Below are 13,722 nucleotides of genomic sequence, written 5' to 3'. Positions count from 1 at the left end.
ACATTACATGACCCTCTAACATGATATTATCAGACTTTGAGATGGTTAGTGTTAACATATTAATATAAAAATGTTATAAAGTATTTAAAAATAGTACCATATCCTCTTATATTTTTTAAAGTTATCACTAATATATATGCATAACAAAATTACATGTAACCTGAAAACACGATACGAAATCGATATTAACCCGAACATGTTAACACAACTGTGACACGAAACATTTTGAATTGGGTTTGGTTTACTCTTTTTAACACAAGCTCGAAATGACACGACATGAACACGACTCGAATACGATAATTGCCAGGTCTAACCGGTTGACACCGAACCGAACCCATGTTTAAATTATCACTAAATAAAACAGCTAAAATCTCAATAAAGAGTTCAGAATTTTTATAGTTCCCTTGAAAACATGAAGTAATTTTGTTTACCCTAGAAAAAAGAAGAAAAAAGATACAATCTTGAGCTCTCTTTCTCTTTCATTTATTTCCATTGTTATCTCCCGCTCTCACTCCTCTTTCCTCAGCAATTTTCAAGCTCACCCTTACTCTCTCTACTGCTTCACCCTTCACTCTTTTTCGATTTCTTTCTGCTCCACCCCAACGCCACACTTGTTTTCCAGGTTTAATTAATTCCCAATTTTTGCTCAATTTCTGGGATCCTTTCAGTTCTCTTTTTTCTGCTAGGGTTTTAATCTACTACCATTTTCCCTTTCTCCAATCACTTCTCGAAACTTCATGATTGAGTTAGAAAATTAACTGTGGTGAGATTTCGTTTTCTTCATTGTGGAGAATTTGTTTTGTTTTAAGGGTTTTCTGGATTATTTTGAAATTTGATTTTATCTTTATTTGGTTGCGTTTCAGGATTTCGTGGGGGAGCTTTCGATTGATCACAATAGTAAAGCAGGTTCTTTTTCTTTTCTTTTATTTCTTAGTTCATCATTCCATGAAAGTTTAGGTTTTTATTTTTCATTAGTTCGATAAAAGAAAATAGGTTATGAAAAAAAAAGCTCTCAATACATTTTCTTTATTCCTACTTGGTTTTATAATGAGCTCGTGGTTATGCATGGATAAGTTTTTGGGAGGAGGTTAATGGGAGTAATGGATTCTAAATTATTAGATTAAGCTTGTATGGGATTTTTTTTTTTTTTTTTTTTTTTTTTTGGAGTGTACATGAAGATTAGTGGGAGTTAACCTTTTACTCCCATTAACTCTAAACTGGAACTTCCAAATTGGGAGTTAATGGAAGTAACAGAAACCTTTTAATGGGAGTTAACCTTTTTAATTCTCATTTACACTCCCAAACAAGGTTAATCATTAACCTTCATTTCCATCACTTCCCTTTTGCCTTCCATTACCTCCTCTAATTCTCACCTCCTTTAACCTCCCAACTCCCAAATAAATTATCAGTTTCAAAACATTCTGAAGCATTTTTGCTTTTAGCTGGTTTCCATTTTAATTATTTTTAAATGGGCGAAACTTTATCCTGTGTCTATTTCCAGTTAATATTAGAATCTATATTCAATTAAGATTCAGACATTACTTTGAATGCTACTTTCAAGCTGTAATAATAGAAGTTGTCTTGGCCTTATCTGCGAGCTTAAACTTTTAGATCAATTAGTTCCTTGACAGATATTAATTACTAGGGATATGGTCTTTTTCCTAACAAAGTAGTTTGCTGTAATTTTTACTGTATGCAAATCCCAACAAAACCTGTAACTTAGTTGTTAGGTGCTGATGTGGCGTGAGCAGTTTTTTCCTTTTGGGCCTTCTTTCTGAAATCAGGAAAGGAAAGGAAGCAATAAACAACTAAGAGCAGCCCTCCGTCTACTTATTTACTCGCTTATATTGATTAATAAGTATCTTCCTTTTAGCCAATTTATTGCCCTATTAAGTTTTGGTTTCCATCCTTGGTAGCAGGCCAAGCAATGAGGTCAAGCTTATATGGAGCTTCAGTTGGAATAGAATAGCTCTATTACAAGATCAAAGATGAACTGGTTTAAAGATTTTCTCAACGGAAGATGAAAGGCTTAGGCGGTGAATTTGACTAGAGATCTTTTTAGCCTCTAAATTTCTATGGCAAAGCAGTTGTTTCAGCAGTGTTAGAGTATTTTGCTTTCAAGCTAAAAAGCACTTTAACTCAAGCAATCAAGCAAAGCAAGCTATCCTTTTGCAGGAAGCACTGCAAAGCTAGGAAAATATAGGAAAATAAGAATATCTCCAGTTTGCCTCTTCTCCATTGATGCCACAGGGAAAAACAACACAAATGACAATATGCACAAGAAGTTCAAACTTCAAGCCGTGAAATAGAAATTAGAAATAAAAAAAGAAGTCGTAATCCTACTACTAACACAATCAAAAAAATTAATTCAGAAACCTAAATTAATTATTGGTATGGAATCCAAATTAGGAAGAGTGGGCATGTCACAAAATATAAATGTCTTAGGCGACTTCTTAACCTCTAGAATGTACACGTGGCAATTTTTAACGATGTCGAGAACTTGGTAGCCAAAGCAAGGAATTTTGACACCAACTAGTCCAGAGACTTGTAAAAATTGTTATTCTTTTAGGGATTCTGACAGGGAATTATCAATAAAGATTTTGTCTCCTATCAGCGTTAGCGAAGTGAATCTGAGCACAGGCCATAGGTGTTCATGGAAGAAGATATGGAGTAGACTTGGGTAGGAAGCAGCAGCAGATGCTTAATGAAATTAAAGCTTAATCATCAAATCAATGGAACAAATAAGGGACATGTTTCAAATTTTAGAATGATAATTTTTTATCATTTTTTTAAACCTTCAACTGAAAAGGAGACCTGGAAAGACAAAGTTGCTCACGCCACATTGACTCCCACTAAAGGAGTTACAAGTAGATTTTGCTTTTGGTGAAAACTACAGGGTAATACTTCCTCATAGGAAAAACTGCATTCTCATTCTCTACTATTCGCGAGCTCCAAACTATTGCCTTGATACTTTTTTTGAATTATTGGTTGTACAGCTAACATCTCCCCATAACTGGGCTTTTTGCGGAGTTAGAGTGATTATCCAGTTATGATAATGAGAATCACTAAAAGCCATGCCTTGAAGGATAATAATTTATTTGATTCCACTGCCTTGACAAATAAAGTTCTATATTTTCTTTTATTCTTGAATCTCTTGGAAGAAAATTAATATAAATCTGGCACAATAGACATAATTATTTTTTGTGTGTGTGTATATAGATATATTTACCTTTCTTCTGCACTATTGCTACAGATTGATGGTCAGCATTCCAGATGCTTCTAGAAGAGAGCATTTTAGGGTTATAATGATCGAAGAGGGATCAGTATCTAATACTTCCTACTCTTCAGAATTTCCGTGACTGCAGCTCATTGTTCTCACAAGAAATATTAGAGGAGCAAAAAGGTTTGCTTGAATAATGCCTTTATTCTTGTTCCTTTTTTATTCTTTTTAACTTTTTTTTTTGGTACTGAGTGGAGTTGTGATCTTGTTTGTTTCTGTTGTTATTTATCTTATTCGTTGCACATTTTGATTGTGTTCTCTTTCAAAACTTCAAGAATTTTTCTTTTTATCAGACAAGGCATTTTATATTAATGAAGAATTTTAGTAATATGTTGATATGGCTGATACTACTTTTAGCTACTAGGAAACGATAAGTAAGCTTCGCATGGCTTCCACATATTGCTGTAGTAGTTTCATGTTCATAAGAAGGTAGGCACATTATTTGAAGGACACTGGAAGGGTTAATGGACTTGATGTATGGTTAAAACCTGAAGGTGATACAATTTTATACTATGCATAAGTTCTGGTGATTGGTTAATATTTTAAATGAGTTAAAAGAGAACATAATTATTCATGGTTCTCACCAAGAATATACAGGTAAATAGAATTTCACTCAGGAGGCAAGGAAGAAGTTGCCTGTTGACAATGAGTAACAGGGGAATTTCAGTGTGGATTGTTCAATTTTAGGTTAATTATAGAGATAATATAGACTTATAAAGTGAGAGCCTACAACCACAAATTGGATTAAGGCCACAAGCATAAAATTTCAGTTTCGGCAACTAGCTATTAAAAATCCGTCTCTTGGAACAAATTTGTCATAAGTTTTTGTTGTTCTCTAGGTTCTTGATTCTGTTCTGTCCGTTGAAAAAATTTCAGCTCTTAATTAACAGTATCATTAAAGAATATGTCTTAAAACATACCTTTGGTAGAGTTTTAAACCATGTTCCTACAGTATCAAGTAAAGATTTAAGTAAGCTCAATTTTCAGTTTCAACAGACTTGCTTACTTTTCTCGGGTTTTGTATTTTATTTATTATGGCTATCACAAGGGACAAATCCAGCATGGCGACTCTTGTACCCTATATCCCAAAAACTCTTCCTCTATAGTCTTTCTGGTAATTTTTTTTCCCTCAGTTTAGTTATTAATTAGCTCTTTTCCTGGATTGGAAATTTCAACCTTTTATTCCCACACCAATGATTGTTTTTCTTTTCACTGAATAAGATCTAGTTAATTGTATAGGTTCCGCCCTCTAACCCCATGCTTAAATGCAAATTTTGTTCTCACTTAATAATTTTTGTTTATCTCCACTGTTAACTGTTTGAAATGCGTAATGAAATAATTAGGACAAAAGTAGGGGTCACATCTATTGAGAATAAAATGAGAGAAAACCGACTAAGGTGGTTTGGCCATGTGAGACGTAGAGCGCTTGATGCGCCGATTAGGAGAACCGAAGAGTGGCAAAGGGATGTAGTGGTGAGGGGTAGGGGAAGACCTAAGCAAACTTGGAGGAGGGTGATCGAGAGTGATATGAGTTTATTGGGAATTGAGGAAAATATGGTAGTGGATAGGACGGAGTGGAGGGAGCGAATCTGTGTCGCTGACACGACTTGATTTTCACGGTTTTATATGATGGTTCATGTTAGCCGACCCCGAATCATTTCGGGACTAAGGCTTTGTTGTTGTTGTTGTTGTTGTATCTCCACTGTTAACTGTTTGAAATGCTTAATGACTTCGTATTTGATTTGCTTGAGACTAGCTAGTTACTTTTAGATTAAACAATACTTGTAAGATGTGTATATTTAAACCCCCCAAAAATTGTTTAATATATTTTGTGGGTCTTTGGTATCAATCCAGATATTTTATTTATTTAGAACCATAAACCTATATATATATATATATGCAAAGTGTTATTAGTTAACATCATTTTACTATTTGATTCCCTCTGTTTTCTTCTCATTCACATTGAAGGTTTCAAAGTTTTCTTCTCATATATATATATATCTATGGGTTAGGGGGCAAATCTGCTCCAACAAATTTTGGGAACCCTCAATATGTAAACTCTAGAGTGATGTTATTCCGATTCAATGGAAAATGAGCGAGAAGCTAGATTCCTGGGATTTCATTAAATAAGGTAGCATAATGATGTGTGAATTTATTGTGAAAGGTGGTTTAGGATTGGGTATATTGGCTGGTTTGTTTGGTAGGTACGTAAGTATTATGGATGATTGGTTTTGAGGTAGGTGGTGTTGGCAGTAATGGAGCTTGAGGCTTGTAGGGAGTGATGGTGGGAGACTGGGTTCGATTAATCGCATTTTCCCCATTTTTAACAACAACAACAACAACAACAACAACAAAGCCTTAGTCCCGAAATGATTTCCCCATTTTTAACAGCATTAAGATAATTATCTTGCATCCTTGCGAGTGCATATGCTTGCTGCAGAGTTTTGGGACCTTGCATTTGTAGAAGATACCCAATTTCATCCTTTAAACCACTGATAAAACAACTTAGAATATTTGCCTCAGACAAGGTTACCTCATGGGAGCAGGCATCAAACGCTTCCATGTATTCTAAAAGCTCTCCAGTCTGTGCGAGCCTCTTGAGATCGGCCATCGGATCTTCATAGATTCGCTCACCAAAACGCCCTTTGATGGCCTTCACATATTCATCCCATGGTGGTTCATCATTGCGTCCTCTACTCTTCAGGTATGATTGGTGCCATTCTAAGGCTCTTCCACTCAAATGAAGAGATGCTAGCTTCACCTTGGTAGATAAGGGAGTATTATCAATCTGAAAGAACCTTTCACGTCGGAATAACCATCCCTCCAGCGCAGTTCCGTCGAAACGGGGAAAGTCCACCTTAGTGAACCTAGTAGCTTACTGGTATGGTTGATCGTTATTGGAGGTGAGATTGAGCGTGCGAGTGATTTCTGGTTGGGGACTTGGTGAAAGATGAGGATGTAAGTTAGTGAAGAACTCCTTAAGCTCTGCAACAATGGAGACCTGCTGTTTAGAAATGATCTCCTCGATCAACAGCTCCTGTTTCTTACTATGCTCAGCATTAAGTTCCTCTTGCTTCTTGCTGTGCTCAACGAACATAGATTTCATCATGGATTTAAGAGTTTCTTCAATTTTTTTGTAGTCCTGAGATCGAGTACCTTCAGCCATTGAAATCAAGGTTTGGATATGGCGGGGAAGAATCACAGGTGAGGATAGATGCTCTGATACCAAATGATACCTGAGATAATTTCAGAGAAAAGGGAGATTTGGAGAAGAGAAGAAACAGCTCTATTTTCATTCATGATTTACCAAATCGTTTACAGTGACTATGGGACCGTTGAGCATCACAACCGGTGCCAAGGAAAAAGGGGAAAGACACGTGTCCAGCAGCCTAACAAATTAATTTAACTCATTACAATCTCCAAAACGCAGCTTACTGCAACCCAACTAATAAAAAGCACGAAAATACCCAAAAACACAATAAATTCACCCATCACATAACTTTAGGATTCACATATTGACGGCAATATTGGGCAGGCCACAGCAAACACTGATGACTAATTTGCTCGCACCAAAAAATGTGGATGGTAGAATTTCACCTTGTGCCTATATCTCTATATATAATGCGTACATGCCATATACTTATACAAATTTCTGGACCTGCCCCTAGCTTTCATTGCATAGTTTTTAAAGGCAAAAGGTGAGCCGAGGCGATAAGGGCAAAATATCGTCTTGAGGCGAGGCGACAACAAATTAGAAAACACACAGAAAATAAAACCATAACTCAAATTAACTAGTTTAACTTCTAAAGTTGTAAAACAAAATAAAATTTATAGTCTAATAATATAATCCTAATTCCTAATAACATATCAAACATCATCATTAATCCAATTCCAAATCCTCATCATCAAACTCATTTGTATTCCGTCTTGACCTCTTGCACATACTTCCAACAAGGATTCAATCTTGTTGTCACTTTCGATGTATTAGAATTACTAACACTCATGTCCAAAAGCCTGCAAAATTTGGAAAAACAGTCATATCATTATCAAGCAATCTGATATTAGACACTAGTAAGCTACTGTTTCATACAATTTCACAAACTTTCATACAGTTTCACACACTTTCATAATCTTTCATAAACTTGTAACTTTCATAAGCATTCATAAAGTAATAATGAAAATCCCAAAAATTGGGCAGCATAACAGTATATAATGCATCGGTAACAGAAAAATAGAACAGAGAAGAGCTACCAAAAATTGGACAGCATAACAGTAATGCATCAGTAAGGATGAAGAACAGAAAAATAGAACAGTACATACCTTGCCGTCGGTGGTAGTTGCTTGGTGGTTGGCCAGCCGTCGGCGATTGCAGAGGCTTGGTGGTAGTTTCTTCGGTGCACTATGGATGAAATTTGGAAGATAATCTGCCAAGTTGATGGACAGATAATCTGCCTCAGGCGACCCAGGCGATCACCTTTTATTTTATTGATGTTCATTGGTTTAGAGTGCAAATATACAAAGTTATTGTGCCAATTTGAACGTCATTGCCTTATCTAACTTCAATATTGACATGGCAAATGAGCAGTAGTTCACCAAGATTTTCAGCACCAACGTTTATTTATGTCAAGAGATTCATGTCAGCTAGGTGATGCATGAACAGTGTCATATATCTGGAATTTCCTGTCTTTTAGATGATACTTTGTGTTCTATATAGTGCCCCTTCTAGAGTTGATTGAGCTGCCACTTAATTCCTTGCAAGGTCTTTTTCCGTTAATATTCACTTCTTATTCTTCTATTGGTTAAGTCGAGATTCATTGAATACACTGGGTTCTCATGCTAACAGTTCCAGTGACCACAATTTTTCATGTTTCAATATCTCACAAGATATTGTTCGCTAAAGCAAAATAGTAGGAGAGCATAGTAAAGATATTTGGGATGTCTATTCTCTAGTTGCATGCTGCTGTTGAAAATTGATGGTTTTTGGCAGTTAGGATATCTTGGTATTCTGGGTTCTCCTAAGGTTGCATCTCAGTTGAGTTTATCTGATGGAAAGAAAGGTGAGACCGATTGTATGTTGCAAATGTGGTTATAGCTCGGTTTAGTGTATTCTTTTGAAAGCTTGGTTTTTTCCCATGTGAAGATGTAACCTCTACTGGCATATTTTATTTTTTGCTGAAATTAATGTATTTTGGGTGTGAGAATTTGGAGCTTTACATCGCTAACTGCTCATATATATACTAAATATGATGTTTTTACCTGCCATGGCTTTGCAAGATCATCACTGCAAAGTTGGACGATAATGTGCCAAGTTGATCGATAGAATGCTTCCCAAATGAAAGCTTAGTTATGTAACCTATTCCCCTATTTGTGTCACAAAGAACAAGGGAAAAGTACAAAAATAACGCTTGTGGTTTGGCGCATTTTCCAAGACAGTAATGTGGTTTAAAAGTTGCTGGAGGATACTCCGTGTTTGTCTCCATTAGCAAAAAGGGTCCAAACGGCAAAAACTGTTAGTTAAAAAACAGGGGTATTTTTTTCTTTTTTTCTTTTAATCGTTTTACATTCAGTCCACTGTCAACAACTCAATATTTCTCACACCCAAAAGCTAATAAAAACTCTTCCATGTAATGTTAAATAATGAAAAATACCCTAGACTTGCATGTCTCATATGATACCACTTTGTTCTCCTCTTCCTTGTTTCTTTCCTTTCACTTAAACACAGCCATCTCTGCTGCTGCTCTCCAGACAAATTCAGATTTCCCAATTTGGTAGATCAGTTTTCGAAACAATGAACTAGATGCCAAATTTCTGGATCTTTTAAGGAAAAAGTACAAGAATCGATATCACGAATCCTACATTCTTTTTTCTCTATCTTTTTTAGAATAAAAACTCATCAAATACCAAAATTGAAACATAGAAAGAATAGGAGGGAAGAAAACCCATAACAAAACAGATCCTGTCCAATCTATTATTCAGAAAATAAGAAACAACTCCACTGCCGGAACCAAAATTGATTTTCTAATTTCTCTCTGAGGGCGAGGAGAGAGAATTATATGATTGGAGGGAGAAGAGGGTGAGGTAGGTAGAAGAAGAAAAGGACAAATGGAGGAGGGATTAAAAGGAGAGGGAGAAGAGGGTAAGGTAGGTAGAAGAAGAAAAGGACAAATGGAGGAGGGATTAAAAGGAGAGGGAGAACTACACATGGAATGTAGAGATTAAACAAAAGAGAGGGTTAAAAACTAAATGTTAAAAATAAATAAAACAAAAGACAAAAATACACTGTATTTTTAATGGTGTTAGCCATCTGGATCCTCTTTGCTAACGAAGAGTAACATAGTACCTATTTGCAAGTTTTTAAATTACATGACTGTCTCTGCAAATTGGTCAAACCATAGGGTTTGCTTTTGTACTTCTCCCAAAAAAGTCTGAGATGTTATGTATATTCTATCGTGTAGATCTGAGGGAATGCATATACTAGTAGTTAAATTAACTATCTTCAAGTGGTGCAAATAAAAAACTTACCAGACTTTGCAATGGGTGGAAAAGAGCCTAAAGAAGGACTAGCAATTTTGGAGTTAATTGAAAAACTGATGATACTTTATTGACCCAAGATGAAAGTAGACTGAAAAAATTGGGGCTGTCTGCTATTCATAGTTCAGATAATGGGCATTATGAACTTAAACTGGGACATAAATTAACAACTTCATTTTGGATCATGGAGTAACTGAACGTCAGGTTTATCTGTGACGTGACCATTTTTCTGCTTGGCATTATGTTTGTGTTAGAATATAATTGCAACAAAATTTTGTTTTAGAATGTAATGGTTAAGATAATAATAACATTTACTTTAGATGACACATTAATGGATTTCTTTTGATCTATGTAATCTGTAGAATCTCAGCAATGCACTTGTAAAATGTGGTAACAGTACTTTGCATAAGCTGTAGGTGATCGAGTTTCACTTCTAATGAAGTTTTGCTTCTGTTGTTGAAGATATGAGAAACACTGTGACTGACATATATGGAGGACAGGTTCTATGTAGTTCCGACATTTAAAATGTTTTTCTTTTGCTTGTACCAGATTGTACTCCTTTTGAATGAGAAAAGGTACTCCTTATGGAAAAATGAGCAGCAGTGACAGAAGACGCAGTTCTAAATGGGATTTGAAAGAGGAATCTCGTATTGCGTTTGAGAATATACATGACTCTGGGAAATCAGGTTTATCTTTTCACGATAGAGAAACACGCGACTGGCTTTCTCCTGAAGCAGCTGTTGGCAATCATTCAAAGTGGTCTGTTCCAGAATCCTTGCCTGGAAGAAGAGGCTCACGTAGGGATGATAGCATTGATGAAGATCGTAATAGAAATTTAAAGGGAATGGCAACATGGGAAGAGGAGGAGAGTTATGGGACAAGAATGTCTCCCGGTCTTGAAGATTGGAGACAGCAGAGCCATCACAAGTCACCTAAAAATGAATGGAAAAGATCAAGAAGGTTAGATTTCTTCATATAAATAACTACTAGTATTTCAGTTAATTCAATGTTTGAGTATAATGATTTTGCTCTCTCAAGTTGAGTTGATACAAATGGTTGATGTTATATGATTATCCTTCTTCTGGTTTGTTACAGAAGTAGAAGTTCAAGCCAGAGTCGAAGCAGGAGTAGAAGCCCAATGCGTGGCTTTGGGCAAGAATCAGGACTGTATGACAGAAGTAGAAGCAGATCTGGTGCATCAGCTCAAGTATGTAAAGATTATGCTTCTGGTTGGTGCAGGAGGGGCAATCACTGTCAATTTCTTCATGGTCAGACTTATGAGGATGGTTGGGAAAGACAGCGGAAAAGTATGACTCCAAAATATCCCATGCCCCATGATTCGCGAGAGTACCCGACAGGGAGTGGGAGATCTACTAATTGTTGTACCGAATTTCTCAAGGGCAGCTGTAGGAGGGGTTCATCCTGTAGGTTTTCCCATCATGGTGCCTCCCATGTGGCTGGTAAGGTGTCTTCTAATGAGGTAACTCGAGAGAGAAATAATGATAGAAGGCAAAGAGATGCCTCCTTGGAAAGATACAATGACCGGGAACCTCGCCGAGCAGCTGCTATTCCCTGCAAATTTTTTGCTGCAGGTAATTGTAGGAATGGAAAATATTGCAGGTTTGCTCATCAGGATCAAATCTATGCAAGTCCTGATAGGTCACGGGATGGTAGGATTTCACTTGATCATTCTGCTGATGTGGGCAAACCGTGGACTAAGTGGAGTACTACTTCGGATGGTGGAAATTTGAGTGAGGACAAGGATGAGATAATTGGTGCCACTAATCAAAGGGAGACTGCCCGTTCTGTTGAAAATAGATGGGGTCATTGTTTGGAGGAAGAGAAGAAGCTTAGTGATACGCTCACTGATGACAGGATAGTTGAGAGTGAAAAAAACGAAGTCCTACCATGGAAGAAGGAAAATGCTGATGACAGTAAACTTGCTTCCGAACAAAGAGTTAGTGAGAACTGGCTTGGTGATATGGACATGTCTCCTGAATGGAACTATAAAGTCCAACCTTCTAAGCCTATTATTGATGAACAGGTGTCCTTAACAAATTGCAATCCAAATATGATTAAACAAGCTACTGTTCAGATGCATAGTTCTATAGAGGTGATGCCATCGGAAAGAGATGAATCATATGCCAAACCACTAGACCTCAATTTGGCCGAAACTGGTGTTAGTGCTTTGACGCATGATGATAAAAGCATAGCTGGAACTCCCGGTTCTCATGGTATCGTTTTGTCTGACATGATATCAGTACACAGCTTCAATCAGAATGGCCTGAGTTCTAATGCTTTACCTCTTACAGGCTCAAGTGCAGTTGGACAAGGTCAAGTAGCATTCCCAAATTCAGGAGGTATCATAAATCCTCAAATTCAGATGGCGGTTCAGGTGGGGAGGGCAATCAGCAAGCCTGACATTGATAAACTAACTGCTTCCCAAGTGAACTCTGGTGTTACAATAACTCAGAACAATGTAAGCAGTGAGCAACTAAGTACCATCTCAGCCTCTTTAGCTCAATTGCTTGCAAACGGGCAGCAGCTTCCACAACTTTATGCTGCTTGTGGTTCTCTTGCCCATAATATGGCAAAAACATCTCCCTTTGACAATGAGGGGCCTATTAAAAAAGATTCTGCAGTGAACATACAATCTAATGAAACTACGGGGGTACAGAAGCAGTATGATGGAATTGAAGCTGATAAGCATGAAGTCATTAATAATCCCCCAGGTTTCTTTCCACCTCTCGGTATGCAGAAAAACATCGCAAATGAAAAACAGGAAATTACTTTGAAGAACAAAACGTCTTCCTCTGCTGCTGGTGCATCAGAAAGCAGCGATAAGAATATGATTCATGATGGTAGAGAAGAAGTAAATGATAAGAGTTGCCAGGTAATTCAGTTGGAACCGGGAGGAAACTCCGTAGTTACCAAGGAAAACAACAGAGTGGTGACTGAAGAAAGCACCAAAGTAGAGGAAAACAGAGATGCACAAGAGAATGGCCCCTCGGACAACAATGATGATGACGGGAAAAAAGGGAAAGATGGCAAGGGGGTTCGTGCATTTAAGTTTGCACTCGTGGAGTTTGTTAAGGAGCTTTTGAAACCGACATGGAAGGAAGGTCAAATGAGCAAAGATGCCTACAAAAATATAGTGAAGAAAGTTGTCGACAAAGTTACCGGCACTATGAAGGAAGCTAATGTTCCTCAAACCCAAGAAAAGATTCAACAATATCTCTCTTTTTCAAAGCCAAAGCTCACCAAACTTATACAGGTGAGTCTGAACTTGGAAAAAACACAATTGTTATCCTATATACAGATGTACTGTAAAGAAGGAGCTGTTTATTATTTCATCTATTGATGTGTTTCCTTTGTTAATTGCAGGCATATGTGGAAAAGTTTCAGAAGGATAAATGAAAAAGAAATGGACTTGTAATATTTTCTTAATGTTATATAGAAGAAGAAAGCTCATGTATGATGATGCAATGTTCGTTCTACAGCTGACATTCTTTTTCATGTTTGTAATTTAGTTGGTAGATTAGAGAGTGCTAATCTTTCTGCTTCAATCTGCAGATTTGTTTGAAGTTAATATTTAGACTTCGTTTTGGGTCTTTATTTTACACCATTAGATTTTTTTTTCCTAAGATTTTGTGCTTCATGCTTTAAATTAAAGAGAAAAAGAATTGAATCTAACTGCTGTACATAATATTTATCATGTTGATCATCCGTCATCTTAGGTTCTACATAGTATAATTTCCTGTGATGGACCGTGGAACGGAATTAGGGCGGTAAATGAGTTGGGCGGCGTTCATAAGCGGTTTGGCATTCGATTCAATAAAAATTCAATCGGGTTTGGTTGGATTTATAAATGTGTGCTTGAACATTATTGTAAGGTTCGATTCGTAAATAAA

At 36.8% G+C, this 13,722-nt stretch overlaps 1 protein-coding gene across 4 annotated transcripts; it reads left to right on the top strand.

Moving 5' to 3' along the window:
• The first annotated feature begins 414 nt into the window (after positions 1 to 414).
• LOC136232231 (zinc finger CCCH domain-containing protein 38) lies at positions 415 to 13,455 on the top strand. Of its 4 annotated transcripts, none has more exons than XM_066021272.1 (7): positions 415 to 763; positions 864 to 906; positions 3,254 to 3,403; positions 10,361 to 10,771; positions 10,907 to 12,045; positions 12,124 to 13,085; positions 13,196 to 13,455. In XM_066021272.1, the coding sequence occupies exons 4-7, from the start codon at positions 10,377 to 10,379 to the stop codon at positions 13,226 to 13,228; spliced, it is 2,529 nt and encodes an 842-aa protein (XP_065877344.1). In that variant the 5' UTR covers positions 415 to 763; positions 864 to 906; positions 3,254 to 3,403; positions 10,361 to 10,376; the 3' UTR covers positions 13,229 to 13,455. The 4 variants fall into 4 exon arrangements, with proteins under 4 accessions (XP_065877344.1, XP_065877342.1, XP_065877341.1 ...); XM_066021270.1 differs by adding an exon at positions 1,920 to 2,036 and having other exon boundaries at positions 416 to 763; positions 10,907 to 13,085; XM_066021269.1 differs by having other exon boundaries at positions 416 to 763; positions 10,907 to 13,085.
• The last annotated feature ends 267 nt before the right edge of the window (positions 13,456 to 13,722 follow it).

The sequence above is a fragment of the Euphorbia lathyris genome, chromosome 6 (assembly GCF_963576675.1).
Source record: "Euphorbia lathyris chromosome 6, ddEupLath1.1, whole genome shotgun sequence".
Lineage (NCBI taxonomy): Eukaryota > Viridiplantae > Streptophyta > Magnoliopsida > Malpighiales > Euphorbiaceae > Euphorbia > Euphorbia lathyris.
The sequence above is the reverse complement of the archived record's forward strand: the minus strand, read 5'-3'. Positions and strand labels throughout refer to the sequence as shown.